Source organism: Cynocephalus volans, chromosome 5 (genome assembly GCF_027409185.1).
Source record: "Cynocephalus volans isolate mCynVol1 chromosome 5, mCynVol1.pri, whole genome shotgun sequence".
Classification (NCBI taxonomy): Eukaryota; Metazoa; Chordata; class Mammalia; order Dermoptera; family Cynocephalidae; genus Cynocephalus; species Cynocephalus volans.
This window is the reverse complement of record NC_084464.1, coordinates 48,317,379-48,334,454: the sequence shown is the minus strand read 5'-3', so window position 1 is coordinate 48,334,454 and position 17,076 is coordinate 48,317,379. Positions and strand designations below refer to the sequence as shown.

Here is a 17,076-nt window from a genome sequence, read left to right as displayed (position 1 = left end):
AATGCTAGCAGAAGAAAGAGCATAATTTAAACCACCCTTTTCTAACTCAGTGTTTTCTTTTTTTTTTTTTTTTTTTTTTAAAGATGACCGGTAAGGGGATCTTAACCCTTGACTTGGTGTTGTGAGCACCACGCTCAGCCAGTGAGCGAACCGGCCATCCGTATATGGGATCCGAACCCGGGGCCTTGGTGTTATCAGCACCGCACTCTCCCGAGTGAGCCACGGGCCGGCCCTAACTCAGTGTTTTCCAATACTGTCTACATATAAACATTACTAGGAGGTTTGGAAAATACTGCCACCTGGATCCCACCGAGAGAATGTTCTAATTGGCCTGGGGTGGGGCCTGGGCATAGGTACTTTGGGTGATTCGAATGTGAAGCTGGGGTTGAGAACTATTGCTCTAATTTTTTGCTTGCTGCCTGAAAGGAGACTAAATCCTCCTTCCTCCCCACCTGGAATCAATTTTAAACAGCCTTTTGTCTTCCCTTAGCTGTTATTTCCTGGTTTCCCTTTTTCTTTTCTTTTCTTTTTTTTTTTAAAGGTGACCAGTAAGGGGGATTCCAACCTTTTACTTGGTGTTGTCAGCACCACGCTCACCCAACTGAGCTAACCGGCCATCCCTATATAGGATCCAAACCCGTGGCCTTGGTGTTACCAGCACCACACTCTCCCAAGTGAGCCACGGGCTGGCCCATAGTTTCCCTTTTCCTGTCTATCGTTTAGCCAAGGTGGGTTTGGAGAAGGCAGAAACCCTGGTAGTTTATCTTGTCGGCAGGAACTAGAGCTCTGCCTCGTGTTGTCTGTCTTCACAGGAGGTCTCAGCATGAAACCGCAGCACTGGTGTGGGATGACTGCTAAGATGGGCACTATGCTGTCAGGGGTCTTCACCATCTTGGCCACAATCATGTACTTCATCTTTGAACAGAAGTACCTAAGGAATAGCAATTGCACTGACATGAACATACACAGCTGGGGTACAAATGGCATGATGGATCAGGATGGCTCCTGCTGGATCCTTAATGTCATCCTTTTCCACTCTTTCATCACTATCACCATCAGCTGCTTCCTACTGTACTCAGCATATGCTCAGATCTACAGAGGCCTGGTGGCCTACACCATCTGGATCTTTTTCTATGAAACTATAAACATCATAATACAAATCATCACCTACGACAAAGTCAAGATAGCAGAAGTCAGAGTCATGCGCTGGTTTGGCTTGGTGTCCCGTGTACTTATGCACTGTTTCTGGATGTTCTTTGTCATCACCTATGCCTGTATAATCTACAAAAATAAAATCCAGGGCAATATAATTTCCTGCAACAGACGCATTTCTATGGGCAGTGGAGATTCTCCATGGCGGAGGTCGAAGATTACCAGCTTTGTCCAACATTATAAGGAATAATGTTGGCCCTTTTCTTTCCCGTGAGAGGCAGGTCCCTCGGGTTCTCATATAGTTCTATTCCCGTTTCTTTTTTTTTGTTTATTTTGCTTTTGCTGAACAACTCAGCAAATAAAGACACCATTGGCACTCTTTCAGGGGAATGTGGAGAGAAAATGTGATTATAATCACAGCTGGAACATCTTACTTGTTGAGGGTGTTTACTTGAAGGACATTGTTATTTTATTAAATCCTTTTTGAATTCTGCCTTGTTTTTCTGGTCAGTACCACTTTATTGATTAAAACGAAGAGGGCAAAAGAATGAAATGATGCTGAATTGCAATATGGCACTCCCTTCGTTAGCCTTCAACCCACAGATCTCATTTAACCCTGGGATTGGCAAATCTATAATTATACATCAAATTTTTACAGCACAAAGGATATTGTTGGTCTTGAGGTGGGTTTGTGCTATGGTTTCCTCCTATGTCTTTTATGCTATATTCCAGATTAGAAGAATAAAAATAGAGAAAAGCATTCTTCAATTTTTGTCTAGAGTTTCCCCCTCCCAAGTTTGTCAACGAGTTGTGAAAGGCACTTGGTTCATCAAAAGGTATGTATTAAACTTATTTCTGTGTCTGTCACTATGCTTATACACTGAAGGGGGATACAAAAAAAGTATAAGATATAAAGCCTGACCTTGAGGATTTTGTAGTTTAGTAGAAAAGACTAAATTGCTATTTATGAATAAATTAGCCAACCATGTAAGATGGTATATGATTACGCACTATTACAGATCAACAAACTTCACTTTGTGTTCATACTCAGAAACTGTCAGAAGCACTTTAAGGTGGAATAGGAGACAGACTGAGCAAACTTCTACTTCAGACATTAGAATTTTGTTGAATTTTTGTCTGTTTAGTAGCTTTCTTGAGGTATAATTGACATACAATAAACTGCACATATTTAAAGCATGTAATTTGACAAGTTTTGACATATGTATATCCCAGCGAAACCATCACCACAATCGAGTTCATGAACATATATATCACCCCAGAGTTTTGTCATAATCTCTGCCCCACCTTTCTCCACACCACCCCCACCATCACCATGCACTAATTTGCTGCCACTATATATTAATTTGCGTTTTCTAGAATTTTACACAAATGGAATCACACAATATGCATTTTTTTGTGGTATGCTTCTTTCACTCAGCCTAATGCCTTTGAGATTCATCCGTGTTGTTGTGTGTATTGATAGTTCATTCTTCTTTACTGCTGAGTAGTATGCCGTGGCACTTGTGTACAAGACTTTGTATGAATTTATGCTTTCATTTATCTTGTAAATACTATTTTAACTTTTTAAGAAACTGGCAGATTTTTTTTTCAGAGTGGCTGTACCATTTTATATTCCCACTGGCAGTGTATGAGAATTCCTGTTACTCCACATCTTCACCAGCACTTAGTATGGACACTGATTTTCCATCTGAGTCATTCTAATAGGTATATAGTGGTATTTCACTGTGGTTTTCATGGAAGTTTCCCAAATGACAAATGATGCTGAGCATCTCTACGTGTGCTTTTTTTTTAGCACTCTTATATCTTTTTTGGTAAGGTGTCTGTTTAAATCTTTTGCCCATTTTTAAAAATTAGGGTGTTCATTTTTTTATTGTTGAGTTCTGGGAATTCTTTACATTTTCTGGATACAAGTTCTTTGTCAGATATATGACTCATAAATATGTTTTCTAGTTTCTGCCTTGTCTTTTCATTCTCTTACCAGTGTCTTTTGAAGAACAGAGATTTTTAATTTCAGTGAAGTCCAATTTACCAATTTCTTATTTTATGTATCACATTTTTGGTTAACATATCTCAGAAATCTTTGCCTAACCCAAGGTCATGAAGGTTTTTCTCCTGTTTTCTTCTAGACATCATAGTTTTAGGGGTTACATTTAGGTCTATAATCCATTTTGAGCTATTTTTGTGTACGTGTGTATGATGAGAGATATGGATCAAAATTCACTTTTTTGATCCTGGATATCCAATTGTTCCAGCACCAGTTGTTGAAGAGATTATCGTTTTCCCACTGAATTGACTTTATGTCTACAAGTATACCCAATTATGGACTCTGTTCTGTTCCATTAATCTATTTGTCTATCTTTACGCCAATGCCACCCTGTTTTGATTACCGTAGATTTACAATAAGTCTTTAAATCACATTCCTCCATCTGTCTTCTTTTTCAAAATTGTTTTAGCTATTCTAGGCTATCTTAATCCATTTGTGCTGCTATAACAGAATATCTGAGACTGGGTAATTATAATGAACAGAAATTTATTGGCTTACAGTTCTGGAGGCTGGGAAGGCCACAGTAGAGGGGCTGGCATGTGGTAAGGGCCTCCTTGCTGCATTATAACAAGGAGGAAGGCATCACATGGCAGAGGGCAAAAGATGGATGAGAGAGAGGGATAAAGAGGGGGTGGATCCATTCATGAGAGTGAAGCCCTCATGACCTAAACACCTCTTAAAGGTCACAACTCCTAATACTCTCACAATGGCAATTCAATTTCCAAAGGAGATTTGGAAGGGCTGAACATTCAAACCATAGCATAGGCCCTTTGCATTTCCATACAAACTTTAAAAATAGATTGAAATTTCTGTTTTTAAAAAGGCTCCTGGGATTTTGATTGGGATTGCACTGAATCTACAGATCAATTTGGGGAGAACTGACATCTTAATGATGTTGAGTCTTCTAACCCATGAGAACAGTATTATCTCTTTATTCATTTAAGTCTTTAATTTGTCTTGGCACCATTTTGTAGTTTTCAACATACAGGTGTTTCATCAGGCTTATTTTATATTTTTAATATAAAAAATATGAACTATTATATAATATGAAATACTACTTCTTAAATTTCAACTTCTAATTGTTTGTCATTAGTATATAGAAATACAATTTTTTGCAGGGGAGGGGTGGCTGGCCATTAGGGGGATCTGAACCCATGACCTTGGTGTAACAAGGGCGCTCTAACCAACTGAGCTAATCAGCCAGCCCAATATAATCATTTTTTGTATATTGATCTTGTATACCATAACACTACTAAACTTGTGTTTTAGGTCAAAGAATATTTTTGTAGATTCCATCAGATTTTCTGCTTAGTCAATCATGTTGCCTGTAAATGAAAAAAGTTTTACTTCCTCTTTTTGCTTATGGCTCTGGCTAAAACCTCCAGTAAACGCTGAGTAGAAGTGATGAGAAAGAACATCGCTATCTTGTTCATGATTTGAGAGGGAAGGCATTTGGTCTTTTCTTATTAAATATGATGTTAGTTTCTCTTCCTAGTTTGTTGAAGGGTTTTTATTTTCTAATTTATTTATTTATTGGTGGCTGGCCAGGACAGGGAACCGAACCCTTGACCTGGGTTGTTACAAGACCATACTCTCACCAACTGAGCGAACCAGCCAGCCCTGCTGGAGGTTTTTAAAAATCAGGAATGAGTGCTGGGTATTGCCTAATGCTTTTTCTACTCTATTGAGATAATTATATGGTCTTTCTTTTTTAGATTATGAATATAGCGAATTACACTGGTTGACTTTTCAATTGCTAAACCAACTATATATTCCTGGGATAAACTCTACTTGATTATGATATTAGGATTGTTGTCAAGATAACAATATTAGCTTTTTAATATATTGTTGGATTAGATTTGTTAAATTTTGTTTAGAATTTTCGCATTTGTGTTCATGGGGATGTTTGTCTATAGTTTTCTTTTCTTATAATGTCTTTCTTTTCAATTTTCTGTAAGGGTTTATGTACAATTGGTACTTATTTCTTCCTTACATGTTAGGTAGAATTCAACAACGAAGCCACCAGAACCTGGAGTTTTCCTTGTGGAAAGATTTAACTATAAATTCAATTTTTTAGAGCAGATACAGTACTATTCAGGAATTTTTGAGGGCTGGCCTGTGGCTCACTTGGGAGAGTGTGGTGCTGACAACACCAAGTCAAGGGTTAAGGTCCCCTTATCAGTCATCTTTAAAAAAAAAAAAAAGGAATTTTTGTTGTTGTTTGTTTTGTTTTGGTTTGCCTTGCCTTTGTCAGGCTACAGGTTATTTATTTCTTCTGTTTTTTTAAATTTTAATTGACACATTGTACCCAATAAGTGTGTCTAATTACAATCTGATGTTTTGCTACATATGTTTTGTATAATAATCAGGTTAGGGTAGTTAATGTATCAATCTCCTCATGTATTTGTCATTTCTTTGTGGCAAAAACATTCAAAAGCCTCTCCTCTTGCTATTACATAATATACAGAACTTAGCTGTTAACCATAGTCACCCTACTGTGCAATAGAACACCACAACTTATTCCTCCTATCTGATTGAATTTTGTACCTGTTTGCCAACTTCTCTCTGTCTTCCCTCCCCACCCATTTCCCCAGTCTCTGGTGGCCACTGTTCTACTCTCTGCCTATGTAATACCAGTTTTTTTTTTTTTTTTTAGATTCCACAAATGAGTGAGGTCATATGACATTTGTCTCTGTGCATGGCTTGTTTCACTTAACATAATGTCCTCCAAGTACATCCATATTGCCGGAAATGACTGGATTTCATTGTTTTTTATGGCTGAATAGTATTACATTGTGTATAGATACTTTTTTTATCCATTCATCTGTTGTCGAACATTTAGGTTGATTTCATATCTTGGCTATTATAAATTGTGCTACAATGAACATGTGAGTGCAGACATCTCTTCAACATGCTGACTTTATTTCTATTGGGTATAAACCCAGTAGTGAGATTGCTGGATCTGGTAGTTCTGGTTTTAATTTTTTTGAGGAACCCCCATGCTGTTTTCCATACTTGCTGTACTAGTTTATACTCCCACTAACAGTGTGCCAATGTTCTCTTTTCTCCACATCCTCACCAGCACTTGTTTTCTTTCATCTTTTCGATAACAGCCATTCTAACTGGAGTGAGGTGGTGCCTCATTGTTGTTTTGATTCGTGTTTCCTGATGATTAGTGATGTTGAGCATTTTCTTCGTATGCCTGTTGGCCATTTGTATGTCTTCTTTTGAGAAATGTCTATTAAGATCCTTTGTCCATTTCTCAGTTGGGTTATTTGGTTTTTTTGCTGTTGAGTTGTTTAAGTTTCTTATGTATTCTTGATATTTACCCCTTGCCAGATGTATAGTTTGCATATATTTTCTCCTATTCTGTAGGTTGTCTCTTCACTCTGTTAACAGTTTCCTGTGATGTGCAAAAGCTTTTTAGTTTGATGTAATCCTACTTGTCTATTTTGCTTTTAATGCTAGTGCTTTTGAAGTATTTAAAAATTCCTTACCCAGCCCCACGTCATGGATCATTTCCCTTATGTAGTAGTTTCATAGTTTGGGGTTTCACATTTAATTAATTAATTAATTAATTTTTTTGCAGCTGGCCAGTATGGGGATCCAGACCCGTAACCTTAGTTTTATAAGGCCGCACTCTAACCAGCTGAGCTATCCAGCCAGCCTCAGGTTTCATATTTAAATCTTTAATCCATTTACAGTTTATTTTTGTATATGGTGAGAAGTATTCTCATTCTACTGCATATGGATATCCAGTTTTCCCAGCACCATTTATTGAAGAGACTATCTTTTCCCCAATATGTATTCTTGGCATCTTTGTCAAAGATCAGTTGGCTGTAGTGCGTGAATTTATTTCTGGGCTCTCTATTCTGTTTCATTGGTCTGTGTGTCTGTTTTTATGCCAGTACCATGTAGTTTTGATGACTATAGCTTTGTGGCATAACTTGAAGTCCAGCAGTGTGATGCCTCCAGCTTTGTTCATTTTTCTCAGGATGTTTTGATTATTCGGGGTCTTTTTTGGTTCCATATGAATTATAGGATTTTTTTTCTATTTCTGTGAAGAATGTCATTGGTATTTTGATAAGAGTTGCATTAAATATGTAGATTGATTTGGGGCCATTTTAACAATATTAATTCTTCCAATCCCTGAACACAGAATATCTTCCCATTTATTTGTGTCCTCTTCAATTTCTTTTCTTTCTTTTTTTTTTTTAAAAAAAAGATGACCAGTAAGGGGATCTTAATCCTTGACTTGGTGTTGTCAGCACCACACTCTCCCAAGTGAGCTAACCAGCCAACCCTATATAGGGATCCAAACCTGCAGCCTTGGTGTTACCAGCACCACACTCTCCCAAGTGAGCTATGAGCCGGCCCTCTCTTCAATTTCTTTCTTCAAAGTTTTATAGTTTTCATCATAGGGATTGTTCACCTCCTTGGTTAAGTTTATTCCTAGGTATCTTATATATTTTGTAGTTATTGTAAAAGGAATTGTTTTCTTGATTTCTTTTTCAGATAGTTCACTATTAGTATGTAGAAATGCTAATGACTTTTGCATGTTGATTTTGTATCCTGCAGCTTTACTGAATTTCTTTATTAGTTCTAATAGTTTTTTGGTGGAGTCTTTAGGGTTTTCTATATGTAAGATCGTGCTGTTGACAAGCAGGGACAGTGTGACTTCCTCCTTTCCAATTTTCTATTTCTTCTTGAGTAAGCTTTGGTAATTTGTGTCTGACAGAAAATTTGTTCATTTTATCAAAGTTGTCAAGTTTATTGCCATAAAGTGGTTCATAATATTCCCTTATTATCCTTTTATCTATAGAATATGTACTAACATCACTGCTATCATTCCTGATATTGTTAATTTGTGTTTTCTCTAATTTTTTTTTTTTTTTTCGAATCAGTCTGGCTATAGGCTTGGCTATAGTTTCAATGAAACTATCTTTTGTTTGATTACTTTTATCTATTGCTTTTCTGACTTATATGGTACTTTGCTGATCTTTATTATTTTCTTTCTTCTACTTCGGGTTTAAAGTGCTTTTCTTTTTATTCTTTCTTAAGGTAGAAGCTGAGGTTGTTAAATTTAAGACCTTTCTTATTTCCTAATATAGGCATTTAGTGCTATAGATTTCCCTCTAAGTACTACTTTAATAGCATCACACATATTTTAGTATGTTGTACTTTCATTTTCAGTCAATTCAAAATCCTTTCTAATTTCCTTTTGATTTCTTCTTTTATCCATGAGTTATTTATAAATGTGCTACTTAGTTTCAATATTTGGGGATTTTCCAGAGATCTTTCTGTTACTGGTTTCTAATTTCAGTATGAGCAGACAATGTACGTTGTATGATTTGAATTATTTTAAATTTGAGATGAGTTTTATGACCCAGAATGTGTTCCATCTTGGTAAATGTTTCAGGTGCACATGTAAAGAATATTTATTCTGCTATTGTTGGGTGTGTGTTCTATAAATGTCAATTAGATCAAATTGGTTTAGAGTACTGCTAAAATCTTCTAATCTCTTTTATAATTTTCTGTCTACTTGTTCTATCAATTACTGAAAGAGGGGCTGGCCAGTTAGCTCAGTTGGTTAGAGTGCAGTGTGTAACTCTAAGATCAAGGGTTTGGATCCCCATAATGACCAGCTTTTAAAAAAAAAAAAATTACTGAAAAAGAGTATTGAAATGTCTGACTATAATTGTGGATTTGTCTACTTCTCTTTGTAATTCTGTCAGTTTTTGCTTTGTGTATTTTGAAGCTATAAATGGGTACATAAATATTTAGGATTGTTATATCCTTTTGATTACTTGACTCCTTTATTATTGTGAGATGACCTTCTTTATCCCTGGGAGTATTCCTTGCCCTAAAATTTACTTTGTCTGATACTATTGCGACCACTCCAGTATTCTCTTGTGTTGATATATCTTTTCACATCTTTTTTACTTTTAATCTATTTGTGTCTTTATATTTAAATTATGCTTATTATAGGCACAGTATATAGTTGAGTCTTGCCTTTTTTAACCACTGTGATATCCTCTGCCTTTTAATTGGGATATTTAGACCACTTACATTTAGTGGCCCTCTTGTAATTTGTTTTCCATTTGTCTCATCTGTTTGTTTTTTTTTTCCTCTTTTTCTACCTTTTTAAAGATTAATTGAATATTTCTTATGGTTTCATTTTATCTGCATTGTTATCTTATTCTTTTTTGTGTTATTTTAGTGTTTTTTCTAGGGTTTCTGGTATATTAACTTATTGCAGTCTACCTTCAAGTAATATTATGCCACTTCATATATAGTATAAGAACCTTACAATAGTGTACTTCTAATTTTCCTCTCCTATTTGTGCTATTGTTGCCATACATTTTACTTTTACATATTTTTCTTTTCTGTTTTTTGGCTGCTGGCCAATACAGGGATCAAACCCTGGACCTTGGTGTTATCAGCACCATGCTCTAACCAACCAAGCTAACCAGCCAGCTACTTTTACACGTTATAAACCTCATCCTATATTGTTATTATTTTTGCTTAAATAGTAAATTATCTTCTAAAGGGCTTTAAATAAGAGGAGAATATCTTATATATTTACGCATGTTGTTACCATTTCCAGTGCTATTCATTCCTTTTACAGATACAGATATCTATCTGGTAACATTTTTTCTTCTGCCTAAAGGTCTTCCTTTAGTATTTCTCATAGTGTGGGTATGCTCCTGATGAATTCTTCCAACTTTATGTCTGAAAAAGATTATTTCACCTTTATTTTTAAAATTTAAATTAAAAAAATTTTTAATTGTGGTAAAATGTATGTAACATAAATTTACCATCTTACCACCACCAGAAACACCCTGGGCTCCCAAGCCAGGGTGGTGGGGGATTAAGGGCCTCAGCCTTGCCCCACCCCGACATCCACATCCAGCCCAGCAATGACCACCAAGGTGCCACCAGAAGCTCCCCAGGCTTCCAAGCCTGAGTGGGGGTTGCCGAGGGCCTCAGCCACACCACCCCAACTCTGCATCGAGCCCAATGATGACCACCGAGCCACTGCTGGAGGTGCCCAGTGCTCACTTACCATAATGAGGGGGGGTGTCACAGGCCTCAACTACACCCCCACTCTTCTACCTTATCCCCCTCCCTTTGTTCCTCTCCCCCTACCCAACTGCTCCATGTCTTAGAATGTAAAACAAACAAATAAATAAATAAATAAATAAATAAACAAATTAATTAATTAATTTTTAAAAACGAAAAAGAGAAAGCTAGAAGCTCTGTATCAGGGGATCTACGTGGCTGCACTCAGCTCGAGCTAGGGTGCTGCAGTGGCCTGATTTCCATGGGCTATGTGTTCTCCCATCCACCAGCCTCCATTACACCCTTGTATGCTCTGTCTGGCTGGCCTAACACTTAGGTTACCTGGCTGACACATGTAGGCATTGGTGTGTGCCTGTGTTAGTATTGGTGCTTGCAACCCCTGAATTGAAGGAAAGGTCACTAAATAACTGCTTCTCAGAAACTGCAGTTGCCAGAATGATGGAGCACACCTTAATATGGTGTCTTTTCTTAGATTCCCTTGAGACTCCCTGTAGTGGATTGAATCATGTCCCCCAAAACTCACTGAAGCTTGAATTATGTCCCCCAAGTATTATGTATTAGAAATTTAACTCCCACAGTGACTGTTAAGAGGGTGGGAAATCCTATTATGTTAATCGAAAGGTGGAGCCTTAAAGAGGTGATTGGATTGTAGGACCATGCAGTAGTGAATGGATTAAAAATGGTGGTCAAGGGCGTGGTTCTGAGGGCTTTAAAAAAAAGAGGAGTCTGTCTTGCTCTCGTTCTGCTCTCTCTGCTTCCACCATCTTGCAATGTGAGAACCCTGGTTCACTGTTGCCACCATCAGATGGACTTTGGACTTCCCAACCTCAGAAACTGTAAGCAATAAATTTTGTTTTTCTTTATAAATCACCCAATTCCAGGTCTTCCATTATAGCAACATAAAATGGACTAATACACTCCCCTTAATCGTTCTGCAGGGACCCTTACAATAAGTCCTGTTTACTTGAAAAAAAAAAAAGTTTACTGTCTTAACCATTTTTTTTTTTAAAGATGACCCGTAAGGGGATCTTAACCCTTGACTTGGTGTTGTCAGCACCACACTCTCCCAAGTCAGCTAACCAGCCATCCCTATATAGGGATCCGAACCCGTGGCCTTGGTGTTATCAGCACTACACTCTCCCAAGTGAGCCACGGGCCTGCCCCTCCACCTTAACCATTTTTAAGTGGATTCAGTAATATTAAGTGCATTTACATTGTTGTACAACTAACCTCCAGAACTCTTACAATTTTGCAAAACCGACACCCTATATTCATTAAACAATAGTTCCCCTTCTCACCTTCCCCTCCGTTCCTGGCAACCACCTTTCTCTTTCTGTTTCCATGAATTTGACTTCTCTGGATATCTCCTAACTGAAATCAGACAGTATTGGTCTTTTCATGACTGGCTTAATTCACTTTGCATAATATCCTCAGGTTTCATCCATATCGTGTCATGAATCAGAATTTCTTTCTTTTAAAGCTGAACAATATTCCATTGTATGTATGTGATACATTTTGTTTATCTGTGGACACCTGCGTTGCTTCCACCTTTTGACTATTGTGAATAATGCTGATATGAGCATGAGTGTATAAATATCTCTTTGACACCCTGCTTTTAATTCTTTAGGGTATATACCTAGAAGTAAAAATTCCTGGATCATATGGTAATTATATTTTTAATGTTTTGAGGAACCAACATACTGTTTTCCACAGTAATTGTACCATTTTACATTCCCACCAACATACACAAGGGTTCAAATTTCTCCATGTTCTCTCCAACACTTGTTATTTTTTGTTTTTTTGATAGTAGCCATCCTAACAGGTGTTAAGTAATATCTCATTGTGGTTTTGATGTGTATTTCTCTAGTGATTAGTGATGTTGAACATCTTTTCATGTGCTTATGGCCACTTGTATATCTTCTTTGGAAAAATTCTATACAAGTCCTTTGCCCATTTCTAAATTAGGTTGTTTAATTTTTGCTGTTGTTGTTGAATTGTAGGGGTTCTTTATATATGCTGGATATTAATTTCTTACCATATATGTGATTTGCAAATATTTTCTCCCATTCTGTGGGCTGCCTTTTCACTCTATTGATTGTATCCTTTTTAAAAAAAAAAACAAAAAAGATGACCAGTAAGGGGATCTTAACCCTTGACTTAGCGTTGTCAGCACCACGCTCTCCCAAGTGAGCTAACCGGCCATCCCTATATAGGGATCCGAACCTGTGGCCTTGGTGTTATCAGCACCACACTCTCCCAAGTGAGCCATGGGCTGGCCCTGATTGTGTCCTTTGATGCACAGAAGTTTTAAATTTTGATGTAGCCCAACTTATCTATGTTTTCTTTTGTTGCCTGTGCTTTTGGTGTTATATCCAAGGAATCATTGCCAAGTACAATGTCAGAAAGCTTTTTCTCTATGTTTTCTTTTTCTTGTAACTGTTTTATAGTTTTAGCTCTTATACTTAGGTCTTTGATCCATTTTGAGTTAATTTTTGTTTATGGTGTAAAGTAAGGGTTCAACTTCATTCTTTTGCATGTAGATATCCAGTTTCCCTACCACCATTTGTTGAAAAGACTGTTCTTTCCTCCACTGAATGGTCTTGGCACCCTTGTCAAAAATTATTTCACCATATGTACTAGTCTTCTCTTGCTACTGTAATAAAATACCACAAACTGAGTGGCTTAAACAACAGACTTTTTTTTTTATAGTTGTGGAGGCTAGAAGTCCATGATCAAGATGCCAGCAAATTCTGTTTCAGTAAGGGCTCACTTTCTGGCTTACAGATGGCCACCTTCTTGCTGTGTCCTCATGTGGTCTTTTCTCTATGCACATGTGGGGAGAGAGACATTTTAGGTGTCTCTTCCTCTTTCTGTAAGGACACCAATCCTATCACATTAGTGTCCCACTGACCCTATCCCAAAATACAGTCACATAGCAGGTTAGGGCTTCAACATATGAATTTAGGGGAGACAAAACTCAGCTCCTAACACCATATATGCAAGGGCTCATTTCTGGGCTCTCTATTCTATATTCCTATATTCTGTATGCCTGTATATCTGTCTTTATGCCATATGCTCACACTGTTTTGATGATTATAACTTTGTAATAAGTTTTGAAAGCAGAAAGTATGAGACCTTCAACATTGTTCTTTTTCAAGATTTTTTGGGGCTGGCCCTGTGGCTCACTTGGGAGAGTGTGGCACTGGTAGTGCCAAGGCCATGGGTTCGGATCCTATATAGGGATGGCTGGTGCACTCCATGGCTGAGCGTGGTGCAGACAGCACCATGCTAAGGGTTGTGATCCCCTTACTGGTCAAAAAAATATATATATATTTTTTTGACTACATGGGGTCCCTTGAGATCCCATATGAATTTTAGGATGGATTTTTCTATTTCCACAAGAAACACTATTGGGATTTTGATAGAAATTGTATTGAATCGGTAGATCACTTTCAGTAGTATTGTCATCTTAATAATATTAAGTCTTTCAGTCCATGAACATGTGATGCCTTTCCAATAATTTGTGTCATATTTAATTTCTTTCAACAATGTTTTATAGTTTTCAGTGTACAGGTCTTTCACCTCCTTGGTTAAGTTTATTCCTAAATATTTTATTCTCTTTGATGCTCTTGTAAAAGATTGTTTTCTTAATTTCCTTTGGGATTGTTTATTGTTAGTGTATAGAAATGCAACTTGATTTTGTGTGTTGATTTTGTATTCTTCATAAATTCATTTATTAGTTCTAACAGGTTTCCCCCGCCCCGGTAGAATCTTTAGGATTTTCTGCATGTAAGATTATATCACCTATAAACAGAAATAATTTTACTTTATCCTTTCCAGTTTGGATGCCTTTCATTTCTTTTTCTTGCCTAATTGCTCTGCCTAGGACTTCCAGTGCTATGTTAAATAGAAGTGACAAACGTAGGAATTCTTATTTTGGTCTTTTGGTCTTTTGGTCTTTCACCATCAAGTATGATGTTAGTTGTAGGCTTTTAATATATGTTCTTTATTGTGTTCAGGTAGTTTCCTTCTATTCCTAGTTTGTTGAGTGTTTTGTCATGACAGGGTGTTGATTGGTACCTGTACCAGCCAGCTGCCAAAAAAAAAAAAAAAAAAAAAGACAAAAACAAAAAAGAAAAGAAAAGGTGTTAAATTTCATCAAGTACTTTTTCTTCATCAATCAAGATGATCATGGTTTCTTTTTCCCTTCATTCTGTCAGTGTACATTGATTGATTTTCATATTTTACATCATCCTTGCATTTCAGGAATAAATCCCATTTGGTCATAATGTACACTTTATTTTTATAAAATAAAAAATTTTTTTATATTGTCCATGTCTACTTAATTTTTTGAACCTATGGAATACACTTATTACTGTTTTAACATCCTTGTCTGCTAATTCTTTTTTTTTTTTTTGTCCTTTTTTGTGACCGTGCTCAGCCAGTGAGTGAACTGGCCATCCCTATATAGGATTCAAACCCGCGGCAGGAGCGCTGCTGCGCTCCCAGCGCCGCACTCTCCAGAGTGAGCCACGGGGTCGGCCCCTTGTCTGCTAATTCTAACATATATGTTAATTCTGGATTAGTTTTGATTGTTTTTTCTCCTCATTATGAGTCATTTTTTTTGCTTCTTTTCATATTTGTTAATTTTTTATTTGATGGTAGACATTGTAATTTCTGCCTTTTTGGATGCTGGGTATTTTTGTATTCCTGTACATATTCTTGAGCTTTATTTGGGGATGCAGTTAAATTAGTTGGAAACAGTTTGATGATTTCAGGTCCTGCTCTTAATATTTGCTAGGCAGAGCTGATTTACTGCTCAGTCTAGGGCTAATTATTCCCCATTATGGGGACAAGACCTTTTCGTGGATTCTACATAATTCCTCACGAATCATGAAGTTTTCCAGTCTGGCTGGCAAGAAAAGGCACTATTTCCAGCCCTGTCTGAGCACTGAACAAAGAATTGTTATCTCTAATCTTTTTGAGTGATTCTTTTCCCAGCTTTAGGATAGTTTCCTCACACACATGTGATGATCAGTATTCAGTTGAGTACACAAGGGGTGCCCTCTGAACATCACCAGAGTTCTCTTTCTGTGCATCTCTCTCCTCTCTGCTACTCTGTCCTGTAAACTCTAGCCACCTTGGGCTCCCCAGACTCTCAGCTCCCTCTCTTCAACTCAGGGCTCTTCCTGGATTTCTTCTGCCTTTGCTACAGCTTGAAAATTCTCACAAGGCATTAAGCCGAGGTAATCACAGGGTTCACTTTCTTTGTTTCCCGTGTCTCAGAGATAAGTGTCCTTCAATGACTGATATCTAGTGTGTTTCATATATTTTGTGCATTCAGGTAGGAAAAAAAATCTGGTCTTTGTGACTCCATCTTGGATAGAAGCAAAAGTACATATTGAGCTTTAATTGGTAGTAAAACAAAGAAACCAGCCCAAGGTTGGAATAGAAAAAGGAAAAAATAAACTAGTGAGTTTATCATGAGTTCATTTATATCTTAGGGGATAAGTGATTGGTAGCAGTAACAATTTATTAACTATCACTATCTTCTATACTAGGCATGTTTTATGACTTCCTGAAATTATCTACAGTCTGTTTTACAACCACTGACATTCATGCAAACCAGGATTTCAGAATTACATTTTTAAGAAGATAAAGACAGGGGCCAAGCCCGTGGTGCACTTGGTAGAGTGCTGCGCTGGGAGCGCGGCGACGCTCCCGCCGCGGATTCGGATCCTATATAGGACTGACCGGTGCACTCACTGGCTGAGTGCCGGTCACGAAAAAACGACAAAAAAAAAAAAAAAAAAAAAAAGAAGATAAAGACAGCTCACTATACTTTTTATAGATTTTTATCTACTTAGGCCATGGGTGTCAGGAAACTTCAGGTGACTGAAAACTCAAGAGAAGGAAGGGAATATAGTACATGGCAATATGAGTGAGGATACTTGATTTTGGTCCAGCTACTGCATTTAGGGGCTTTGTACCTGACAAGGTGTATTAGTCTGTTTCTGTTGCTTATAACAAAATACCTGAAACTGGGTGATTTATAAAGAAAATGAAATTTATTGCTTACAGTTTCTGAGGCTGGGAAGTCCAAAGTCCAGGGAGCACATCCAGTGAAGGCTTTCTTTGGTGGTGACTTCAGTGATGGCAGAGTATCACATTGCAAAAATGGTGGAGCAAAGAGAGCAAGAGAGACAGACAGACTCTCTCTTCTCTTCTTTTAAAGCCCTCAGAACCATGCCCCTGACCACCGTTTTTAATCTATTCACTACTGCATGGTCCTACAATCCAATCACTTCTTCAAGACCCTACCTTTCAATTACCATAATAGGATTTCCCACCCTCTTAAGAGTCACAGTGGGGGCTAAGTTTCTAATACATAAAACTTGGGGGACACAATTCAAGCTTCAGTGAGTTTTGGGGGACATAATGCAATCCACTAAACAAGATGTAAGTATTTTAGAGCAGACAACTTATACTACAGTGTACCCAGATAAATAAAAGATATAAGTAATTGATTCATAGTAGTTCCTTGATCCAGACTGATTCTCTTCTTAAAGAGAGATTTAAATCCTAATTTCAGATTTTTCCATCTCAAGAGGAGAGATGTATAACATTCTATTTGTGAATGCTAAGGTAAATAAAAGCAACTATAATGCTATAGGAGTTTTTAAAAGCGGGGAGGGGTGGGGAGAAGGAGCATGGGCCGTAGGAGTCACAAATGGCTTCATTAAGGAGGTGGGATTTGTTGTGTCTCCAAAGATGGG

At 37.4% G+C, this 17,076-nt stretch overlaps 1 protein-coding gene across 1 annotated transcript; it reads left to right on the top strand.

Annotated features, from left to right (window-relative positions):
* The first annotated feature begins 823 nt into the window (after window positions 1–823).
* TMEM217 (transmembrane protein 217) lies at window positions 824–1,402 on the top strand. The gene has a single exon (XM_063098474.1). The coding sequence runs from the start codon at window positions 824–826 to the stop codon at window positions 1,400–1,402; it is 579 nt and encodes a 192-aa protein (XP_062954544.1).
* The last annotated feature ends 15,674 nt before the right edge of the window (window positions 1,403–17,076 follow it).